The sequence below is a fragment of the Urocampus carinirostris genome, chromosome 10, assembly GCF_059441175.1.
Source record: "Urocampus carinirostris isolate Australia breed hairy pipefish chromosome 10, RoL_Ucar_1.0, whole genome shotgun sequence".
Classification (NCBI taxonomy): Eukaryota; Metazoa; Chordata; class Actinopteri; order Syngnathiformes; family Syngnathidae; genus Urocampus; species Urocampus carinirostris.
This window is the reverse complement of record NC_142358.1, coordinates 22174163-22198406: the sequence shown is the minus strand read 5'-3', so window position 1 is coordinate 22198406 and position 24244 is coordinate 22174163. Positions and strand designations below refer to the sequence as shown.

The following is a 24244-nucleotide window of genomic DNA, read 5'->3' as shown; positions in this document are numbered from 1 at the left end:
TATTGATAAAAAAAAAACTCAAACACTTTACACCAGAGCTTGTTTTTGCCCGATACAGTTCAATTTTGTTAATAACTATAAAATACTATGTGTGGTGCTCCTCAAAACTAAATCTGTAGTATTTTATTGCGGTTTATCTTGCAATTTAGATCCAAAGGAAAGCAGTCAAATAAGAAAATAAGGCAAAATGTAGAGGAACTTACTTTAGGAAAGAGTGAGGCCATCTCGGTGACAGCAGAGTGGATCTTTTCCGAGCATGGGACAAAGCTGAGGAGAATAGCATAGATGTCAAAGTTTTAATCTAATCAACTGCATATTTTTTGAGTGATGATAGCTTACCCTATTAAATGTTTTAATGGCACAGCGGTGCCGTTTTTCTTGCACCATATATTGACTTACAAGTGTGTATCTTAGCGTTTACGCAAATTCAAATTTCATTATGTGTAATTGCATATCAATATGAATAGTTGTTGTTATTGCTTTAATCTATTACAACTCACAGTGATAGAAAAAGTTTTTAGGTTCATTTAAGAGAAAAAAAGATTTGATGATTATGATTCTTGTTGTTATAACTCTAGACATTTAAAGGGATACCCACATTCTAAAACATACCAATTGTGAGAAAATAGTACAGACGCTCCCCTACTTACGACCATTTGACTTACGAAAAACGGTAGGATGTCGAAAAATATCCGGACATTGCTGTAAGGTAGATTTTGTATTGTGTGCACCTTTTTTCCTAGTACAGGACAGTACTGTAGTGCTTCTTTTCACCACTACCGGCGTGTGGCGCTGTGAAAGGTCACCCAGAATCCACCCGGAAGAAAAAAAATCAGCTTTCTCTTCCTAGTTTGTGTGTAAACATTCTTTACTGTATCTCCAGCGCGCTAACAACTTTGACATTTTTATGGTTTATTATCTCGTGCATCCATTCAATATGGTTGGTGGAAACGGTAGAGAAGAGGCGAGCCGTTTTGTTTGAAATGAAGGTGGAATAAGAAAGCTTGATGCTGTTGATAAAATGGTTGGAAGGTTTTTTTTTCTGCCACTTTTTACCACTGAGGAGGAAGTCGCCTAACTCTTGAAGCTCATCTTCCAAAAGTAAGTTAAACTTAACTTTATTTATCTTTATAGGGCATACTACTTTATGAAATGTTTATTTTTTAGTAAAAAACAATACAGGTTACTTATACAAGCCTTAAACATACCTATATAAACCTTAAACATGCATTGCATACAAAATGTAGCACTGAAGCAACTTACAAACAAATTCAACGTTCGTAAGTAGGGCGGCGTCTGTACATGTTTTAATGCATGATATCCATATTTATGTCATAGATATATTCCAACTATTTTCTGAGATAATGCATTTTGAAGACAGTCCGTTTTGTCTTTGACTTCCTGAACTCTAACATCATGTGAAGTACACCTTCACCTTAGCAAGCCAGTCACCAAATTTGTTTATGAGCTAATAGGTCGAAAAGGTTTTGAGTGTTTTAAGCAAAGTTTTGTTAGTTTTCTGTGGAGAATGCCTAGGCGTTGTGTTGAGGTGGGTGCAGTGAAGCCACAACAAATGGCAAGCAGTTAAAATGGGGCGAACATGAGAGCTAACGGCCCAAACCACCTGGGCACGGCAGGCTAGCCAGCTGTTAAAAACGGCTAACCAGGACCAATCAGCAAAAAAAAAACGGGAGCAGCCAGGATAACTTGGAGCAAATAACAAAAAACATGGTTAATGCAACAAATACGACCAGTGCCAGGGAATCGAAAATTGGAACAGCAGAATATCTGGCTACACGACTGCTTACGGGGCTAACCTGGAAGCCTTCGGGAGCCCACACGCTAACAGGGAAGCTATCTGGAAAATATTATATTACTGTAAAATTTGGCCGCAACTTTTTACCGAAGCTTTCAACCCTGCCAGGCTTGTGCAACGATGCGGCTAATTTGTGCATTTATTTTCACTGCCGCCCGAGCAGTAAAGGAAAGAGTAAGAAAGGTGGAATGTATGTGTTGAAGAAGACGCAAGTTTAATGTAACTTCGTGCTTTGTGCATGAATAAAATAAGCATTAACAGAACCCCATCATGGAAAAGGTGTCAATTAAAAGGGGAGGTTGCGGACATTTAAAGGTCCAGCTCATCTCTGAAAAGCGGGATAGAACTTCACTCTTAACAACTCCGACCAGATGATTACGGTGCTGTAGAGTCAGATCGGGAGGCTTTTCAACCTACTAGTAACCATCAAAACCAGTGCTATCCATTTCACGTGAAGGGGCAAACCCCTACCCAAAAACCGGTCTGGAGAGAAATGGGCACCAAAAGGCTGTACAGTGGAACCTCGGTTTTCGGAATCGGAGTCCGACCAAAAATTTCGAGAAATTCTTGCTTTGCTGTTCGGTCAAAATATCGGAGTTCGAACGCCGGGGTGGATGTTTCACATCACATTTTTTCACTCCTTTTAATATTCTCAGGTGCAATTGCACCTCCAATACACTAGGGGACATCTGAGATTAAACAAATGTGTAGCAAATGGGCCGAGTTACAGAATTTCACCACACCGATGAAGCTGCAGCCACCAGAGTCATCATGACTTTAATGACACTGTCATGAACCACTTCCGAAAAGTGCTAAAAAGAAGGCAGAAGCAAGTTTCATTGAATAGATATTTTAAGAGAAAAGAACATCCTGTAGCCAGTCATCCGTAGCAAAGAGATTTGAACGTGTGAGCACCCCGAGAGACAGTTTTTATGGAAGGGGACTCTCCTTCCAAACAATAATTTTCCCTCTCACCGTCCATCTGCGCCTTCTGCTGACCACCACAAAGGTAAAAAAATCCTATTCATAATTCTTTTCTTTATCCTTTTTTTAATTTTCACACGTTCATGTTAGCGTAATCTTTCGTACGGGAGATTACGCTAACGCGAACGTACGATTAGCCTGGGTTACATTTAAGTTATTTGTGTCTTAAAGGTAAACAAAGGTAAACATTCAGGGTGTTGGAACGGATTAAAACGATTTACATTATTTGTAATGGGAAAAATTATTTCTGTCTTCGAACAAATCGCTTTTCGAACAGGGTTCTGGAACGGATTATGGTCGAGAACCGAGGTTCCACTGTACTTGCCCAAGACACATCACAGGGAGTGGTGCCCAAACAACCTTGGCTGTTAAGGGATCTGTGAACCGTAGACAGAGTAAGTATAGAAATTCTGCAACTGTTATACACAAATATAACTCTTACTGTGGTTTTAAATCCATCTGCCTTATAGTGCACTGCGGCTTTTATATTAAAAATATAAGACAAAGGGCTATTTTTTGGGGTCACGCCTTATAGTGCGGAAAATACGGTAATCGTACAGCATCTTCTTACCTGTCATGTTTGAACTCCTGAGCTGCCCTGAGAAGCTCCTGGATGTTCTTGGTCACCTGCTCGGTCTTAAGTATAACATCTTCCGTGCACGGCAAGGTAGGGTCCGGCTCCCCCGTCTCGCCTCCCTCTTCAGACTCTCTACGGCCCTCGTCCTCGCTGCTCCGGCCCATACTAAACAAAGAAAAATATTCGCTTGTACCTGTGCCTTATCTTGAGCGTGCAGTGAAATGCAGTGAGTCCAACCTTATCGACGGGTCGTACGTTTGCGTGTTGTCGTAATCGCTGTCTGTACCACTGCCATGCCGATCCGATTTAGAAATCTGGGAAGGCACATTAACGTTCACCTCATTGATGCTGGCCTTACCGTCCATTCAGTCAGTAGGGATCAATACAACATAAAAGTAGCTTATTTATTCCTGTATAACGCAGTTTTGTTTTGTTTTTTACCTAAAAAAGAACTCAAAGTTTGGCTGCTCGTTAGATAATGACTGATCAGCCAAAAATTTATCTTGAATCCAACCCGGGTTTCGGCAGTTAGAGCGCTGAATCCTAACCACTGGACCACTGGTGATTTAGATGTCACAGAATAGACATTTGCTTTTAACTCATTATCACATTATTTTTAGTCACAGTACCAGAGATGAATTCTAATTTCGTTGTGAATTTCAAATGACAATGACACAGGTGAAATGCATAAATCAGGGATCAGAATGGAGATTTTCATTTATAGCTGAAATAGCCAGCGTCCAGGAATAAACCAGGGCGGAGCCCCCCCCCCCCCCAACACCCCCCCCCCCCCAACACCCCCCCCCCCCAAAAAAAACCTGGGTTTTAGGCAATTTACTTGTCCAAAACCATGATTATATTTATCATTTAAGTAACATTTTTAGAAGATTAAAATAATTTGCCCACATAACTGATTTTTTTGTAAATACTGCAAGATAAGTTCAAATGCAGTTCAGTCCCTGCAGCTTGTGCGACAATGCGGCCAATTTTTCTAACGGCCGCCAGGGTGCGCCAGAGCAATAAAGGAAAGAGTGAGACAGTCGGATTTTGAATTTGTTTGCTACGCAAGAGAAAAAGTGAAAAAGTCGGAATGCCTTTGGGGTTCAAAAACAGCGGAAATCCGCGGATCCGCGGAAAATTCTGATCCCTGATAAATTCAACATTTGTCTCTGGCACCGTGACTGAGAACAGAATTATAATGAAGGACAATGAAGGAGTGCTTTTCTTAAATATGTCTTTATTGTCATTGTTGTAAAACATTATACATGTACTATTTGTACATTGTTTTTGTACAGCAATTTGAGTGGCAATTTGTCTGAAAAGGGCTATACAAACACATTTTTATTTGATTTGACAATAAAGTCAATCGTAATTCTAGTTCACCTTCTGGTTTCTATTATTCAACCACACAAGATGGCGTTTTCAAGCCTTTGATTTATATTTGTATCAAAGGCTGTGATGCAAAATTGCAAGGTCGCAAGATTTAGGATTGAAGCTTGGTGATTCCCTGATCAATAAATGGGAGGAAATCCACCAGGACAACATATGTTCTCTTATTAAAAGCATTACCTGACGTAGTGGTCAGATAGGCAGGGGAGCACGTAGGGGCCACAAAAACTGAATCTACAATGATATTTTCAAAAACAAACTGCTGCATCATTTCTTCACTTTTCTCTGTAGGCACAACAATAGTAAACCCTGCTATATTACTTTGTTAAAAAGTTCCGTAATTGAATTGGAAAATACGGGTAATTCTCTCTTCAATTCTGCATTTTATTGTATTTTAACACAAAAAACATGCAGCACTCACCATGTATCGCCCCATCTCCGAAGATCCAGACAAATGGCCTCCATAAGAAGTTAAACCACCTGTGCTACCCTTCCTTACCTGTGAACAGAGGGGAGCATAGGGATGGATAAAGGAAAAGAGGGATGGGATGAGAGCAATGGATAAAATAATCAGGAGGAGATTAGTAGAGACGGAGGGAAATCGGCATCAGAAGGGAGGTGAGAGAAAGCAGAAAATAAGATGATGGGTCAGCTTGCTTTCATCAACACAGTAAGCCTTCTAATGGTATTGCTAACTAAGATACTGTATACAAACTATCAATAAAACAATATTTATAACATAACACACAGTAGGAAAACTGGCTATAACTGACTACACAACACTGATGTTCCCCAGTGCTGCAGATCATGAGCAAAGGGCAAGCACAGTGTGGAGATGAACGGCAAAAGAAACAATGACTGACAGACAGAATGCTTACATCCCGAGGATGCATGGCTGCACTGCAGTGAGCGTGAGACAGACAGGTGAGGAGGCAGACACAAAGACAAACAAGGTAAGTCTTTTGAAAAGAGATATGACCATAAGGTGATCTTTGATTGGTGCTGGATGATCTGACAGATGAGCTTTGCAAACTACCTACACACAACTGTTTGAAATATAGCGCCTTTCTCAGTTGCAGTTTAAAGGAGTGTAGAAGTACAGCTGCGACGGCAGATGCTTTCTACATTTATGAACAATTTAAAAAATAGTGGCATGAAAACACATTTTAGAGGAGTGCTAATTGGAAGATGTGTAAAGTTATTATTTAAATAAACAATAATAATAATTAATAATAATAATAATGCTGTAAAGCTCACGTTTAAACAAGTTCGACTTTTACCTGGAAAACCTCCCCCAAAAATAAATAATTAAATGTTGACCAAGTTTAAAAAAAAAAGCGAAAAAATATTAATTACAATGGGAGTCAAAGGTATAACTGTTAGATTCCTATGCTATGTCTGTAACAAACTTGCACACGGCTGTAATAAATTAAAAAGGTAAGAACAGCTTAAGTCCTTTTTACAGAACTCAGTGAAATTTCAGCTGACTAGTGTATTCATTCCCCCTGTGTTTTTATTTAATGTGAACAACAAAAAATACCAAAAAACTCTCCGATTAGGGGTGGGCAATATGGCAAAAATATTATATACCATGTTCTTCATTAATATTTTTGGGGAAAATAATTTGCTAATTTCTGACGATTCTCCTTTCTTGTTTAAAAAACTAAACTGACATTTCAAGACAATAATGACTTCTGAAAAGTTTTTGATTTAAAAAGTGGAAACATGGAACATTGTATCAAATGTGAGTGGATTTTACCTCAACAGTCATTTCATATGCTTTGCCTCTACCTCTGGGTATCACATTTCACATTTGCATTTAGTCAATAAATGTCTCGGAAGACATTTGTATCACCGTTTGTTCATACTATATATACATACATGACTGATCAAGTGAGAAATGTCATACATTCTGGATTAGTTACAAATCAACTGACTGTTGCAAGCTTTTCATTTTTTAAATATTGCTGATTATCTTATTAGCCGGCTACTTCTTTTAGATATTCTAATATTTTAAGATAGAATATGTCATAATCAATAGTATTAAAATAAAAGACTTACTACTTAGATAAAAGATTTTATGTTCCAGTAGATTGATAATGAATCCAGAATGTATGATATTTGTAGCAATCCATACACTGTGCCAGGTAAGGATCTTGTTAGCTGGCAGCAACGTTGTGGTGTGCTTATTAACTTCATACAGCGCTGCTGACATAGCTATATTCAATTATAAGACAAACTACACAAAAAGCTCAAGGAAACCCTAAAGTAGTACATAAATGAACCAACAAAACACTAATTGCTTAGTAGAATTTGATTCATTGGAAATATACAGTTACTAATTCATTTTTAGTAATTAGTTACCGTTACTCACTACTTCTCCCAAAAAGTAACTGAGTTAGTGACCGAATTACTCTATAGTAAAATAAACTATTTACTTAGTAAAGTAACTATTTCCGTTACTTTAAAACAAGTTGTATGTCAAAGAATTTGATAGTTTCTGAGCAACTATAAAACACCACAGTATTTGACCGGGGTTTACTTGAAGGGATGGGAATTCCGACTAAATTTAGAGAGACTTTTTTTCCGGCTTGGCAAGGGTTCTTTTGGGTCCCAAACTGCTTTCCAGGTTGTTTTTGTTGCTTTAATCCCTACATTACTAATTATTATGTAGCATTATGCACTGAATAACCTAAAAAGGATGAAAAAAAAAGAAAACAATGACAAAAATGAAACAAAAACAAATGAAAAAATACAACTAAAGAAAAAAGATATTAAAGAAAAAGGAATAAACTTTGTTTTCACATAAATACATACTACTGAAAAACATAGGAAATATAAATAAAAATGTATTGCACAACAAAAAAAGATCAAATACAAAACAATTTGTACCTCTTTTGTGCTCAACAAATTTAACAGATTAAAAAAAATGCGTATTGACCAATTATAAGAGAAAAAAGGCATCTCAGGGGGAGTCAGCTGTGGATTGGTGGGGTGCCGGCTCCCTTTGTTCACTTTCAATAGCCCAAAAGTCTCAAAAGAGACATTTCATTTGCAAACGACACAAGTCAGGGTACAGTCTAAAAAACAGCTCACATATTTGGCCAATCAGCCTTTATTCGTCTTTTCTTTTGGCGTATTAGCAAATACTATATCTGTAATAGCTATCTACCTATCTGGTAGTCGCTATTTTGAATGACGACCTTATCCAAAAAGACGCGACAGAACAACTCGGGATAGAGCATAAAAAAGAGCTGCTGAAAACACCCTCGGGTGTCCGGGGGCACCCCAGCTTTGGCGTTCTGTAGCCAAAGTAATGCATTGCTTTTCACCGTCAAAAACAGTAATAGCGGAAAAAATAATTCGATTATCCTGTTACTAAAAAAATAAGGGCGCAACATAACGGCATTATTTATAATAGCCTTTTTACCAACACTGGAAATATAGAGGATGCATCGATATTTTAGTTTTGTAGATTAAAATCTTGCATTTTCGCCCCCTTTTATTTTCCTTGTTTTTGTATGTTTGTCCTGCTGTCAGTCACCCCTCTTGAGGAATATGACCAACGTAGATAGATTAAAATCTTGTTCATGTTCTCAACATTTTAGTATATGCCCCACTCTATTGTCAATCATTAGCCGCTACATACTGTTTACTATTTATCAAGAATAATATAAAACCGGTAAAAAACCTTTCCAAAAAGACACTTTGAGGAGAGCAGAATGACAGGAAATCCTGTGTTTCCGTGCAAACCACTGGCTAGTAACAGCTACGAATTTCATACTACACCATAGCAAACTACAATTACAACAGTAAACAGACTTTTTGTTTGTAAGGTAAAAATATTTGCATGTGAAAACCGTATTGTTCTAGCAAGTTAAAACAAATTTGCATTTGCTGGTAATTATAAGCGCTATTTAGGAGAAAAGAGGCTTAAAATGTTGATTAAAAATGAACAGGGGAGGAATTATTGATTGTTTTCATGTACTAAACAAAATAGACAGTTCCTATTCAATCTTTCAAATTTAGAAAGCACATTTTGCAATTTCCCTACAAAATGATTCAAATGTACACAACGAGTGGTAATTGTGACCCGCGCATCTCTTTTGCGACTTATTGTGATTTAGGGCTCTACAAATAAACATGATTTATTTTGGCACTTAGGTTTTTCAGTTGCATATCACAAGATCACACAATGGTGAACCTCTGAACGAGAGAGATGAAGCAGAAGTGCAGAAAGAGAATGATTCAGAGAGAAATGGTGAGCTCTGATTTAACTGAAACCATCACTCAGGCTGAGGAGAGCCAATTAGAGCCTTTAGAAGGAAGTTCTAACTTACGCTGGGTGTGTTGAGGGGCTGCAGGCGGGCTGCCAGGGAGTCCAGGGCTGGGGGGCCATGTGCCGTGGGGTTGGGTGCAGCCCCGGGTTCATACATAGAGAAGGCCTGGCGATCTCTCCGATGGGGATGGGACTGCGAGGCAACTGAAGAAGGCGCTGTCAGCCCTGAGTGGTCAACTCCTTTTCCCAATCCAGTCAGGCCCCCACCAATTACTGTTCGCGTCCCCCCACCAGGCCAGTTTGTTCCTCCTCCTACACCAGGGGCACCGACCCCATGGCTCAATGGCCCCCCAGCGTGCTGGCCACCTCGCAGCACGCTGTTCTCTGTCTGCATCCGTGTGATCTACATAACAGGAGGGAGAGGGCCAGGCAGGGGATGGGAGGGGGTAAATGGGGAGTTTCAGGGGAAGGGAGGTGTCAACTGAATTGTCAAGACAAACATTTATAAGCACAAATACAGTAAAAGGATGCAAAGGACCTCGTGTTAGTGGATATCAGTCGGACAGATGTGTGATAATGGCACATTACACTGGCATGTTACATGACGGGACAAATATCGGCTGTTGGGGAAGGATGGATGTCTCCAAAAAAAAGAAAAAAATGGTAAATTGAACGGGATTAGTTGTCACGATTACACATAGTTAGCTGGTAGGGATGTTATTATTTAAAACATGATTGTTTTGTAAATTTTGGCTTTACGGTGTGTGTACCTCTAAAGTACAATAGTGGTTGCGTTCAAAGTATATGAGAAGTGTGCAAACTTTCTGAACTTACATATATTTGGATTTGGTTGAAACAAAAAGCATTACGCGTTGAGGCTGAGTAAAGAAAAACAGAATGGTGACAGCAGTGGATGAATGCTTGCAGTGTAGTTCAGGGGTCTCCAACTTGATGCCCGCGGGCACCAAAGTGCCCCCTACAGACAAATGAGGTGTCTGCGGACCTGTTCTGAAAATAGCTCACTAGTGCTGGGTTATTGTTATTTTCTAATAAAATGTTTTTTTAGTGATAGACTGCATCTATTCAAACCTACTTCCAATAAATAAACTTGTAATAACAACATAGCACTAACATGATAAGTTGTTATTTTACAAATGCATATCAAACTGGGTGCCCTGAGTGCTAGTTAGTAAGCAAAAGTAGCTCTTGGCCAGAAAAGTTTGGAGACCCCTGGTGTTGATGCTACACTTTGGTTGTTGCGTAATTACCAGTCATTTACTTTTTGAAAGACTATCAGGCAACTATAAGACAATTAAAACTCAATGCCATGGTATCAGCGAGGTAAAACAGTTTGCATGTTTGTTCAGCCTCGTAACAAAAAAGATAGAGTGGTCTTAGGCGCGCTCAACTGTTCAACATGTTAATTGTTTAAAGCTTAGGGAAACCAGCAGAAATACGCTGACTCTGAGACAGTATAGAAGCACGGTGTTACGTTTGATAAAAAACCTCAATTTTTGTTGCGTTGGACAGTAATTGTCCGTAAGTATGTAACAGATTGTGATAACTTTCTGTATATAATGTATTTGTTTATAATTGGATTTTGTACACTCGTAGGTACTTTTTTGTAACTCGTTATTAGCATGTCATATCTTAGCACAAAATCTTTCTGTATCATTAGTAGGCCTGGGCGATTTGACAAACCTTGTTATCACAAAAAAACCCATGTTTTAATTATAACAGCAATTTTCTTTCCACATTTTAGGTCTCATTTTTTTAATGACAGTTGACAAAATCCGATGCAGTTTTAACCAGTCTTTAATGTCAGAACAAAGAAGCATTGTAACTATTACACACCTTTTTAACAAATATGAAGAAGATTAAACAAGTGAATGCAGGTAGCGCCTTGTTAGCTGGCTCACTACTGGAAAGTTTTTTTTCATGGGGCCCGGTGCTTGTTCAACATCCGCTAGCACTTTTTTGGGGCTGAATTTGTTTTCTACCAGGGTATTCTAGAAGACAATACTGTTTTAAATTGTGGAATACGTTTGTCGTGTTGCCCGTCTCGTTTTTTTATCAGACTCTAAATAGCCAACATACCTCCAAACAATTTAAGATAAGGGGCTTCTCCTGTCTACAACTCTTTCAGCATGTTTTGAATGGGGTTGCTTCACCTTTTAAGCTCTCATTTTTAACGATGAACTTGTAGTCCTTTTGTTTTCACTGTGAACCGCCCTCTCGCTATTCCTGCAAAATGATTGGCTAGGCCGTGTCACCTTCTTAATTTCCTGAATGTTGGTGAGGAACTTGTGTTCATTGCATTAGCACTCCCTTTTCCTCAGGCGGTCGAGTGGTTATTACAGATTAAATTACTTTTATCAAATGTTTAGGTTATTCATCATGGAAAAAAATTATGTGACGATATTTTGCGTTAGTGTTTTGTCGCCCAGGCCCAATAGTTAGCAAGCTAACGGCACTTTTTTGTACTTTGTTTTAGTTTTACCCTGCCTTATAAGGGTAGTGGTCGAGGCCATTGCCTTAATAAGATGACAAACATAGTGAAACCGACAGCACCTCATCAGCTGCTAAAGTAGAAATGCAATGCTGAGGCCCCAAAACTAGAAGCAGTTCACACCACGGCTATCCATGATGGTTATGAAAAGAACCAGAAACAAAAAGGAAGCCTTGGAGTCGTCCAACTCCTAATGGAAACAAATATGACTTAGTGCCCGCAATGCGGACCAAACTTTGGCATCGGTCATACAGGGACCGAACCAAACACCCCGGATTAAGACAGGCCCGTACGCCATACTCTTGAAAAACGTTTCAGTGAAGCTTCCCAAGAAACACGGTCGAACGCCTTCTCCAGTAAACTGGATCGGGAAACTCCCATGCACCCTTGAGTACCCTGCAAAGGGTGTAGAGAGCTGGTTCACTGTTTCACTGCCTTGACAAAAACTACACTGATCCTCCTGAATCTGAGATTTTAATTCCAGACAGAACTTTCTCTCCGGTACTCCCCAAATAGACTTTACCAGGGAGGCTGAGAAGTGTGATTCCAGTGTTGTCGGAACACACTCGTTGGTCCCCCCTCTTAAAAAGGGGACAGCCAACCTGGTCTCAATCCAGAGGTACTGTCCATTATATCCAAGGGATATTGCAGAGACTATCCACAAATCCCGGAGCCTTTTTGAATTCCAGACAGACTAATTCACTCCTGGAGCTTTTATCTTAGCTTGATAAAATTATTGCCATGCACAAAAAGCTACTGTTGCGTCTGCATCTAATAGATAGATAGATAGATAGATAGATAGATAGATACTTTATTCATCCCCGAAGGGAAATTCACATTCCCAGCAGCATCCCTGAGCTGAGAACAGTACAATAATAAAGCCAAAAGAATGCAATATACAAATACCCAGTGTGACGTGCAAATGCCCACTGTAGCGTGTTATATAGAGTAACTAAATAGTGCTACACAGAATACATATTGCAGTAAGATTCGGTAATATCCAATGTAGGTGGTGTGGTTTAATGTGGGCCTTTACTCTGCCGGGTGGAGTTTAAGAGCCTCATGGCATGAGGAAGAAAAGATCTCTTTAGTCTGTCCGTAGTACAAGACAGTGACAGCAGTCTGTCGCTGAAACTGCTCTTCTGTCTGGAGATAACGCTGTGTAGTGGATGCGATGGATTGTCCATGATTGACCTCAGCTTTTTCAGTGCTCGTCTCTCAGCTACTGTTGTTAGGCTGTCCAGCTCTTTGCCCACAACAGAGCTCGCTTTCCTAGCCAGTTTATTGAGACGAGAGGCATCCTTCTTCTTGACGCTGCCTCCCCAACACGCTGCCGCATAGAAGAGGGCGCTTGCCACTACTGTCTCATAGAATATTTTCAGGAGCTTTTTGCAAGCATTGGCAGATATTTTTAAATAGTTGTGTTGGTAACCCTCCTCCCAAAAATATTTTTTGAAACTAAAATTGTATTTTTTTCAGTGTTCCTACCTCTTTTTGAAGCCGCCTAAGTTCTTCACTGAGGTTGTTGTTGACCTTCATCAGCTGCTGCACCTTGGCTTCTGAAGAGGCCAGGGCTTTCTTTACCTCAAGGTACTCCTGCAGAGTGATGGGCCCATCAGACAAATCAGAGGAGTCCATACTCTGTTTTAAGGAAAATGGAAAGAAATTAACTCCAAGATCTTTATATCTAGTCAGCACTTTTATTTATTGTATCTCACTCACACATGCCACTTCTTACATGAGGGTTCCTACAGCTTGAGGGAAGTTAAATTCATAACTTTTTAAGACTTCTTTAATGCTTTTTGAAATCAAATTTAAGACCAAGTACACCCAAGAAACAATTTTTTAGAATAATGAATTGAATGCCTTTTTAAGACTTTTCAAAGATCCGCAGGAACCCTGTATATTTCTTCATATAATTTTTATTTTTTTGCGAAACTAAACTTAGTACTGCGACAGATTTTTATACTGAAAAAAGAGTGCTCTTAGAAAGTTTAGTAAAACCTGTAGTATAACAAACACACAAAAATGCCTTTTCAGAGAAAAAATGTATTGTTCCACTGGCATAATATTTTGCTCATTTCAAATATTAAGTTTTCTTATTTTAGGAAATAATTGAAGAAATACTTTGTAAAAAATAACATTTTACACAATTTTGCTTCATCAGATCATTTAGCTAATTTAAACTATCATACTCTGACTTTTAAGATAAAAAATATAGTAAAATAAGATAATACTTAGAAGGTGCAAATTAATTAGGGATGGGTATCCTTTTGCATTTGAAATTAATAATACCTGTACTTTACTGGTAAATGGATAAAAACACTTATTGGTAACAATTTTCAGTATATTTCTCATGTGGCAATAAATGATAATGTAGTAAAAATTAATAAATTAAAAAAAATCTCTCCACTAGGAGGCCATCCCAGTTTTGCTGGCTTTCAACCATGGAAATTATACATCAGTTTTGGCATTGGATGATTTTATATATATTACAGTCAGTTAAACGTCAAATAAGCTGTAATGTACTCTAAACACCAACAAAGCAGCCGAACCTGAAGGAAGATACATTTTCAAGTTTCTAACACGATTGCATCTTATCAGACAACCACTAAATCAAACGAAGACACGGGTGTTTTATTATGTTAGTGAAGAGGCTTTTTCATGGGCTGCTTTGGGCCTTTCAGTCATGCCAAAACAGTGAAAAGCTTGAAGGTTGTTATTATGAATTAAGACTTTCCAGTGAAATATAAGGGTGTAAACTGTATTAAGAAAAACATCTGAATTTACTTTAGGGTGTCTTTAATAAATACAAAGTTTAGAAGCATGTAAAGGAAGAGCCGTGGAGTTTCCCTGAGGCTGACACTGCAGCTTGTCCAAAAACACAAAACAGCTTTGGTTTTTGCTTTCTATTCAACTTCCTCTCCTGCTGTCCTTGACATGCAGTTTAAAAGAACTACCAGAAAGGGGACAAAAACATGTTTTGAACACAATTTATGACTAGACAATATCAACATACATTTGTTGAATCCAATATGTTTGGAATAATCATTTTATAAATTGTAGCAAACAGTTCATATCAGTTGATAGTTGAAATAGGCAAGTTGAAAATGAAAGTAACAAATAAATAAATGTTTATGCCCGTCATTATTTATGTTCTAATAAAAAGGCACAATATCAGCCAACCTCAAATTTTAGAAGTACACAATTTTCACTTTAGAGACTTATCAACAAATTTATTAAGATGCTGAACATTTTACTTCAGTTTAAAATGTTGGCAGTAAAATGGCACCACTTAGTGGCAAGCTAGCACCACTTTTTGATTTTTTTTTAACTGCATTTCTGTGCTATGCAATTGCCACCCTGTCACTTTTTCCCCTTCCTCTCTCTTTATGAACAATGCCCCGCTAACAGGATCCCAATGTGGCTGGTGATGTCATTCATTAGCTATGTGGCAGACTCCGGTAGCAAGCTGGGACAACCAGTCATGTAAGAAACCATTAATAATCCTATCTGCTTTTCCCTGATAATTAAGACAGAATTGGCTTTTAAATTAGTTGGGGTAGAATTTAATCGGGGTACCTTTGCACGATTGTTGCGTTGTGTGTTGTTGTTATTTTGAGTGGCAAGCTCGCTGTCTGTATCTTCATCAGAAGCTACACTATCATAATCATGCTGGTCATCATCAAATCCAAGATCCAAGGTATCTGCATGGGAAAACAAGAATACTAAAAAATACCATACAATAATAACACATAGTAATTTCTTGTGGAATATTATCTCAAATAAAGACTGTGTCCTTTTTTTAATCGTGATAAAATACCACACTCGCATCAATGCATTTTGCAACACATGCTACAGTACTCACTTAGGACATCGCAATTCTATATTTGGTATTAGCTCCCAATACGTCTCTTTTCTGAGTATCAGAGGGACTTGGATTTTGTCAGAAGATTTGATTGATCCAGGTTCATCCGTTTTTCATGCTCTATGAGCTGTTGTAAATCATCATGTGTTATCACAACATCAATAGTCAAAAAGTACTTTTTGAGCCAATTTCCTTCCCAACACAAATTTAAAGAGATTACACTTCCAAGATACGTAACAATCCATTATTTAAGTGTTTACAGGGACTCCTCGCTACTTTGCACATCGGTTATCGCTGGTTCACTGCTCTGCACACTTTGAATTGTCTTTTGCGTCATTGATAAACGTATCATGCATTCTAAGCATACAGCACGTAGCAAATGCTATCACGGGGGCAGGTTAGAGAGGACCTTGTGTGTTGGTTTGGCAGATTGTGTGTGTGACTGTGATAGGCTAGTATATGCTGCCAGTCAAACAGCAGGTCGGGCACACAATTCAATGAGTTCACCCAAAACAAACTAGAAAGCATGGTGACAACTAGCTTTTAGTGGCTGGTCACGAAGAAAAAAACCCCACCAATTAAATCGGACTCCGAGGCAAGTAAGATGATTGCAAAGAAATGGCGATTACCAGCAGATGCTCTGTGAGTCTCGGGAAGCGACTGAGGCGGCGTGAAGAGAGAAGGCAATAGCGGGGCTGCAGGTCTAACCTGCTGTTATAGCTAAGCTACGTAACAACTCTCACATGCCACCCCAACCGAGCCTGTATCTCACCAACGGCAGATCCTAACTCATTAAACAGATGACCAGAACCTACAATACGTGGGAAACCGCTACATTCGGGACGGTTGTGTTTTAGTCATCGCAGAGAGCTGTCTCAACTAGAGGTTACAAGATGTTAGCATGCAGCTAGGCAGTCCCTCTCTAAATCACTTTCTTGCACTTAAAGGAGAAGCCCTCCAATTTTGTTGTACTTTGTTTGTTGTTATTTTGTTACATTTGTATATTCTCTGTCACTAAGGACTTCATCTCGAGGTAAATTTGACCCTTGGGTACTTTGATGAAAGGGCGGCGTTACATTGCGGATTTTTTTACATTGCGGATTGTTTTACTTTTCGCTGGGGGATTAAAGTCCACATTAAATGCGATAACTGAGGGATTACTGTAATTCATTTTACTTGTTAAGGTTAGGGTGAAAGGAATAAAGGCGATTGGTGTTGAATCAATATCAGCAGTGATTTATTTTTTTTGTTGTGTTCATCAGTGCTACACTTGTACTGTATGCAGAAAAGTGATGTGCGGAAGCAAAAACCCTGCAAAGCTTATGGATAATGACAAAATACAGTCACTATTCTAAATTGTTTAACCCAAAAAAAGTCCTGACTCTGAGACCCTCAAACCACTTTCTTACCAGTTGGACTGCTTAGACCTTTGCCCTGCTGTCTTCTTTTGGCATCACTGAGGATATCTATGATGAGCGTAGCAAATTCCCGAGCGTTAAAACGAGCAAGCTTCTGACGGCCCTGGGGATAAAGAGAGCAGAAATGGAACATATGACCAAATAAAAACATGTCATCATTTTGGTAAACCTAAAATTATGTGGAAATGTATCAGCTCTCATTATTAGAGTTGCACCATAAATATCCATTTGACTGTTAAGTTTACTGCCAGTAGGTTTCTGTGCTCAATGAATGGCCATGCACTGTGGAAAAATACAGTCATACTGAATGTTTGGACAACACACATTCACACATGCAATCAATAGTATCCAGATACACAAATAAATAAAAGCCCAAAATACATTTAAGATAAATGAAAATGTGTTCATGTTCTTTTTCTCTGGAGAACTAAAAACACTCACAAAAGCTTTCAACTTTTCACAAATATGCTTACATACAAACAATTGTGGAAATTTTACGTCAGCGTGCAGATGTTATGCTTACGCTTACATGCAACAGATGAAGCTTTTCAGCTCACTTTCTTACAGCTGTCTATTTCACTCACTAACACAATCCAGGACAGCATTTTTTCCTACTATTAAAGTTTCAACTGTGTAAACTAGGTTTTTTTATTCATACAATAAAAGTTAGCATATAAGTTGGTTTACCTGGTTTCGCGTGGCAGAGTATTCCGGGTTGACTGGTAAGAAAGGCACAGCGCTTCGCTCTGTAACTAGAGTACTGTGGTTCTGTGTAGTCAGCCACACTGGAAAAAGAATGCGGACCAAAAATAAATGTGTGTGGTTAAGAAACTAAGTTTTCTATTTAGCATAGACACGACCTCCCCAAGCACAGCTATGCACTGCACTAAGACTTAGTGCAACATGCATTGTGCTCTATGTGTATGCGCCTTGCCACTTACCTCTAGAGCAGTAGTCAAAGAGCAAATATGACGCCTACTTCTCAAGAAAGGGGGGGAAATAAGGAAGTGGCGAGAGGAGAGAGTTGACAATTTGTGAGGCATTCTTTCCTCCTCCTACTCCGCCTCTCCTCCCTCAATCGACTTTTTTTTCCACTTGGCCAATCTCAGCTTCTCATTGTCAGTGTCTAAATAACACTTATTTTCGCTGTGCGCCTTTACATTTTAAAATTCAAACTCAGATAACTGTACCATGTTACATTCAAATTGCTACTTGGTAAGAGGAAGAAAAAACATCAAGACAGCTCTCACCTGCATCATTTTCTCTTCGATCCACTTCATCGTACACATCCATTGCAAGCTCCTCAAATAGACGATTATTTAGCTGTCAGACAAGAAAATATGCATTTTGATGGTAATTGTACGAAAATGCATTCTAAAATACATAAATGCAATTTTAACAAAGTCATCCAGAATTGCTCAAATAAACACACCAGTCAAAGATGATAGCGTTCAATTACACAAAGAAGCATTATGGGAATGTGCTCGTTCACACATTGCCACTAGAACCTTCTTTTACAACAAATTTTGTTTGCAGATGGCCCAGAAAGGTTTACTGGAGGCATACTTGACTAGTTGATTACAGACTATGGAATGCATGTGGCGTAGTGTCCATATGAAGTCACAAAAAATAGAAAGCAATTAAATCTGCGAGTCAATGCACACCAGATGCAGAACAGATGCGGTTCCGTGAATATCTGTTAAGGAACTTTGAAAGGTTCAAGCAAGGTTTTTATATTTTCCAGAAGTCTCATGCAAATTATCATGAAGCTGAAGAAATCACACTTGCCTCATAGGAAGCCACTGCATGCATTTAAAAATAAAGACACTTTGGAATTTAGCCAAATAATAAGCTAGATTTGAATCAGATGTTTAAAAGCCCCATCAAAAAACAAAACAAAACTGGAAAAGATAAACATGAGAAAAATTATATTAGATATATATTTTGTTTTTTATTCCTGACAAACTTTAATTATTAGTTAAAGTCAAATGATCATTGATAAATTTGTTCTGCTTGACTCCATTTTAATATTGGACACATACAAAAGGGATTGCATAGGAAGCCTGAGTTTTTCAATGTTTTGACTATTATTGCTCACTGTTGTTTATTATTGACTTTTCATTGTTTAAATGACCGTCACTGTTGACCTATCCTGTTGCTGTTGTTTGAATTTTACACCCTTTAGAATGGATCTGCTTTTTGTAACCTAGGAAATTTAATAAAAAGAAAGGCCTCAGGGGTGGACTTTATGAACAGACTGAAATTTTGCATCTTGGGGGTAGTTTGTAGAGTTATCTCCCGTTCTCCTCGTCAGTTCAAAATGAATTCATGTCTTCTTTCCTAAATTTGACTTTCTACTAAGGTATAAACTTATCAATCATCCATCACTACTTGCAATGCAGAATTAAATACCAAAAATGTTGTGAACTCACAGCTTGGAGCTTCTTCTTGGCTGCCTTGGCCAGTTCCGAGAGGTCTAGACTAAAAAGAAAAACAAAAAATAGAAAGAAATCAAATGAACTGCTAATAGACCGTTGCGGGAGACACACAGAGGTAGGGAGAATACTGAACATGGTGTAGAACAAGTTGGAACAAATAGCTAAATGAGTACGAGATAAGGAAGTGGGGAGGTATTGATAGGAAGCATAGTTGGATTTGGAAGAATTTACCGTCCCTGAGGGAGGCTGAAACTGAGGTAGCAAACGCTACAGCAGGGCAGCTAGAAGTTGCCAAGCTGTTGCCTTGCTACAGCTCAATAACTCTAGTAATCTACAGTACTTCTTCTGCTTTCAACAATGAAAACTCATTGGACAACATGGAAACTTGCATCAGATAGGATTTTTGGAAAGGCATTAAAAATGAGGAGAAATGTGGAGAAAAGAGGAACAAGAAAGTTAAGATACCTCTGTGTCGGGCACTTAGGACGAGCTCTGGCTCCACCAAGCGAAGCAAATTGGAGAGAACAGAAAACGAGTGAGCAAAAGAAAGAAATAGACAGAAAAGAAGGGTAGAGAACCGGCCTGAAAAGCTGTTATTCACCACATCAAAATTCTTGGGATGCAGATTGTATAATGATATTCGTAATAGCATCAAAATTTTTACAATATGCATGAGCTTTATAACTTGAATGTGACTGGCTGTACATTTTTGTTCCATTTCAACGCTTGTGTAATTCGGGCTCTAAAAACCCTGAAAAATTAAATAGTAACTAATTGTTTGCCTGGAATTGAGAAAGTAATATGTGGAATGGATAAAGAATATAACAGCTGTCAGAATTGGGTTTAAAATTCACTGCGGTACCACCCTCCTGTTACAGTACTAATCAAAATCAAACCTAAAGTATCCCTCAACTGCATCTTCCACAAGGATAACATTGAGTTCAACTTAGAAAACATCAAGTTAATGGTCCATACCTGTCTGCCATTTGAGGGATGATATAATGGCCATTTTTGTGATCTGAAAGTTAAAGATCATTCACATTTATTCTAGGATAAATCCTAAATTTTATAAAGTAAATCAAATAAATGCTTGTTCAATGGCTTACCAGGGCGACGACCACAAAGGTAGAAGGCCAGCCTATCGGTCAACTCATATTGGCACTCAACCAGTCGCTCTGCCAACTCTATGTGGCCCGCCTGCCTAAATCACAAACATCAGACAAAATATTTTGGACAATTGGCTTTGAAACAACATTATTAATGAAAAACAACCGGTCAGGGAGGCTATTGCCTGTGATTTATGATATTCAGTAATCCCTCGTTTTTTACAGGGGTTGCATTCCCAAAAAGTCCTGCGATAGACAAAAATTGCGAAGTAGAAACCTTTATTTATTTATCTATTAAAAACTCCATTATACATTGAAACCAAAGAACAAACCCAATTTACAGTTTAAGTTTTTGATTAACAAAAAAAACCACTGTACTTTATGAATGTTGTTTTTTACAATTAGCTTCTTTTGTGTAAAATAATAACTTTGAAAGTAATCTTTCTGCTTTATTGCACAGCTGTATTGACACAATGGACTTTACTTCACGTGATACTTTGTCGCCATAATGTGGACGTCATAAAAGACTTCATCTTATTTCCAGTCAGCAACCCAAAAGCTGAAAGGGCCAACTTGAACCAAAACACGAAACAAACAAAATATGTCTGGAGCTGCAAAAAGTCAAAAGCCTTACATAAGCTTTTTAAGGAAGAAAACACACTCTGTATCCTATATTCATCCAATAACGTAAAGAATGTGTCCTGTTCGATCTTTTACAAAACCATAAAATGTTCCATTATCAGAATTTTTGAAATAGCGCCAGATACCGCCAAACATTAAAAGCCTTATTTACACCTTGTAAGAAAACGCATACGATCTCCATGTATATTCATTACAACATTTTGAGAATGTGTCCTGTTGTTGTTCCTACAGGAACCATATATTTTTCCATTATCAAATATTTTTTTAAAAGCGCCAGGGAGCCACTAAGGAGCGTCAAAGAGCAGCATGTGGCTCCAGAGCAATTTTCTGGGGGTCGAGAAGTCCAACATTGTTGGCAATATAAAACATCTTCTCCTGTCTTTCTGCCCCGCCCGTGGGTGATTTTGTCGGTCTAGGGCATTTTTGCATGATGAAAACCGCAATATAACAAGGGATCACTGTATTAGCATAGCTGTAAATTTCTCTAATTAAAACCGTTAAAATGTTTTTAATGACTGTCAGTAAATGAGTTACATTGTTTTACCCGATTCCCAAGTGTTATTAACTATTTTGTGCAAGACCTTACCTAGCGTAATCCATGGGTGTGCGCCCATTTATATCAGGTGCTCCAGGATCAGCACCGTACACCACGAGGAGTTCAGCTTGTAAGATCTGCCCTGCTTTGGCTGCTACATGTAGAGGCGTAGTGCCCTTCTCCTGAGTAGGTCAAGGAGACATAGAAGAGAGTCGAGTCAGGCACAAAGTAGAGCAGACCGTTTGGCAAGTCTCGTGTGTTGATTACATACGGGATGAAAAAAGTTAGCCTGGGCACCGAGGGACAGCAGCCGAAGACATGTCTCTAAACTTCCTGTTCTGACACTTGAGTGAAGTTGCTGATAGGAAAACAATGAAAGGCATGGGGATGCAGGAAGAGAGAAAAGGACACAGGAGGCGATTAAACATGATGCTGAAAATGGAAACAAGCACATCCTTCTTATGAGCCAAGTGAAGCTGCACTGCAACACAGGTCATTATTGCATTGTGCTTTGTCATTCAATTTACAGTACATTGGGCCAAGAGGGTTTAAAAAGCAATGTATGCACAATTGTGAATGCACGGGTTTTAGGTGAGGGGACCAACTACTGGAAACTGGAAATTTATAATCCTTTGTCCTCAAACATGCAATTCAAGAAAATTCAAGTCAAATTTTTTTGTATTGTTCTTAATCACAAAAAGTCTTAAAGGACTGCACAGGCCACGATGACAGCATCCTCTGAAGATGAATACAGGGCACGCGAAAATTACAATCTCACCTTGCTGAGGTCCTTGGTAGTCACTCCGTCATCATCGCGACAGGGTAGCTTGTGCACAAAGGCCAGCATCTGGTATTTGGCTCTGATGAATTCAGACTTAGTCGGGCTGCAGAGGGGGAAATAGTACAATAATGTGAACCTGAAAGGAATTTAGCAACGATGATAATGATACTGCTATTTGATAATATATAGCGCTAGCTGGCAGTTTAAAATCCTTTGAACGCAAGTATTTCTGGTAGTGAGTGACTATGCTTACTGCACTTTGTCCTGTGGATTGGGTTTCCTTCGACCGCTTTGCACCTGGGCAGGATCCAGCAGACTGTGTTCCCATATAGAATTGGCCCCATTGCCGGCTAGGGTTTGAACCATCTGAACAAATACACAATAGGAGAAGATAATCAGACTAGCCCAACCTGATCGCACATACTTTAAAAAAAAAAAAGCAACTTAAAAGGCTAAATTATGTCCGAAAAATTGGTAACAGCTTTAAATCAGCTTCAACTGATATTATCTTTGGGGTCAATAATTAGAATAAAGCATCAATAACCAAACAGCCTGACAGTATAGCAATAAACTACTGCAGTTTGCTATTCAAGGAATACAAATATGTTGTTTTAGCAGAGAACCCATCTAATGTCTGATCACAATTGATAGCGGCCAAGTCTGAGACATAAAACTATTTAAATGCGTTAATTTTTTGTGAAAGTGACCAGTTAGTTTTGATATTGTTGCGCACGGTCACCTGCATTTAGGTTTAGGCACCTTATGCATTAGAACTGGTACTCTTCCAAATCCATACCAACACTTGTCTGCACCAATTTTATATACTGTATTTTCCGGACAATATTTTGCAGTTTTTTTCATAGTTTGCCCCGGGGTGCGATTTATACTCAGATGAGACTTATGTGTGAAATTATTAACACGTTATTATATCATCGTGTTGAATTTTTATTACCGGTACTGCAATGGTTTGCACATTTGCCTAACACGCAAGGTTCAAGGCCTGGTGGAAATTATTGTTGTCCTGGAGAGGGATGGGTGCCACCAGCCTGTATTTGCCCAAGACCCACCACAGGAAATGCCGACCCGACAACCCTTATCGTTAAGGGATCCACCCAATCTTCCAACCATCGCTGTTTATCACTTCACATGTTATTTTCACACTAAACCACAAGAGGGCGCTCCTGGCCTGTGTTGATAAATTCAACCATGACTTGTTGTGGTGGGACATTTTTTGAAGCGGAAAGAGGAAGCAAAGAGACTTATTCTCTTCGAGGAGTTGTTTACCGGTAAAAGTGACACAGAGGATGAATAATTCCTTGCTTTTCACCAATAACAGTTCTGCGTGCTGGCGCCCATTCTAGGGCCCAAATACAGCTTTTTCAATTTTATTTTTTTTGTGCGTCAAATGGATTTACAGACTGGCTTTATTGAACCACACCAACAAAGGTTTTACCATGGCCATTATGTGGAGCGTCTTGAGATTCGGCGACAAAAGTGCATGTTGTTTTTAGCTCCATGGCGTCTGTGCATTTTGATTGGATGATTGACGGGCGCAGAAGCCAATGCGGAAGACTTGTGGTTTGTATATAGCAATTTTCGTGCAATGGCAAACTGAGCCATGTTTACGAATCAAATGAATAAGTATAGTATTGACTACATTAAAATTTGTGGCAGCAGCTGGAAGGAGCCACCCGGAATCAATCCAACACCACATGTAACCCACACGCCTCCTTTACCTTGCATGGTCCTTCTCGTGCTTCAAAACACCTCATCTTACCTCAGCATCACATGGAAATCTAGTAAGTTAATATCATCTTGTTTAATGTTAACAAATGAATGAACAAATTGGCAACCAAACGTTTCATGCATGCAAGTTTCAAAATTCAGATTCAGATTCAGATC

General features: G+C 38.8%; 1 protein-coding gene across 3 annotated transcripts in view; it reads right to left on the bottom strand.

Annotated features, from left to right (window-relative positions):
- The window catches only part of git1 (G protein-coupled receptor kinase interacting ArfGAP 1), a 46427-nt gene that overhangs the window by 10141 nt on the left and 12042 nt on the right, over nucleotides 1-24244 (bottom strand). The window contains exons 3-20 of one of the 3 annotated variants that reach the window (XM_088346508.1): nucleotides 22596-22708; nucleotides 22340-22445; nucleotides 21833-21919; nucleotides 21613-21743; nucleotides 20385-20479; nucleotides 20254-20296; nucleotides 19744-19770; nucleotides 19273-19321; nucleotides 18091-18163; nucleotides 17528-17625; nucleotides 16832-16943; nucleotides 15137-15261; nucleotides 13043-13195; nucleotides 9107-9448; nucleotides 5188-5265; nucleotides 3615-3691; nucleotides 3372-3542; nucleotides 204-267 (exon numbers count right to left, since the gene is read on the bottom strand). In XM_088346508.1, coding sequence (XP_088202634.1) covers nucleotides 204-267; nucleotides 3372-3542; nucleotides 3615-3691; nucleotides 5188-5265; nucleotides 9107-9448; nucleotides 13043-13195; nucleotides 15137-15261; nucleotides 16832-16943; nucleotides 17528-17625; nucleotides 18091-18163; nucleotides 19273-19321; nucleotides 19744-19770; nucleotides 20254-20296; nucleotides 20385-20479; nucleotides 21613-21743; nucleotides 21833-21919; nucleotides 22340-22445; nucleotides 22596-22708 — 1944 coding nt within the window. The remainder of the gene's footprint in view (nucleotides 1-203; nucleotides 268-3371; nucleotides 3543-3614; nucleotides 3692-5187; nucleotides 5266-9106; nucleotides 9449-13042; nucleotides 13196-15136; nucleotides 15262-16831; nucleotides 16944-17527; nucleotides 17626-18090; nucleotides 18164-19272; nucleotides 19322-19743; nucleotides 19771-20253; nucleotides 20297-20384; nucleotides 20480-21612; nucleotides 21744-21832; nucleotides 21920-22339; nucleotides 22446-22595; nucleotides 22709-24244) is intronic. The other 2 variants (XM_088346510.1, XM_088346509.1) reach the window with 2 other exon arrangements.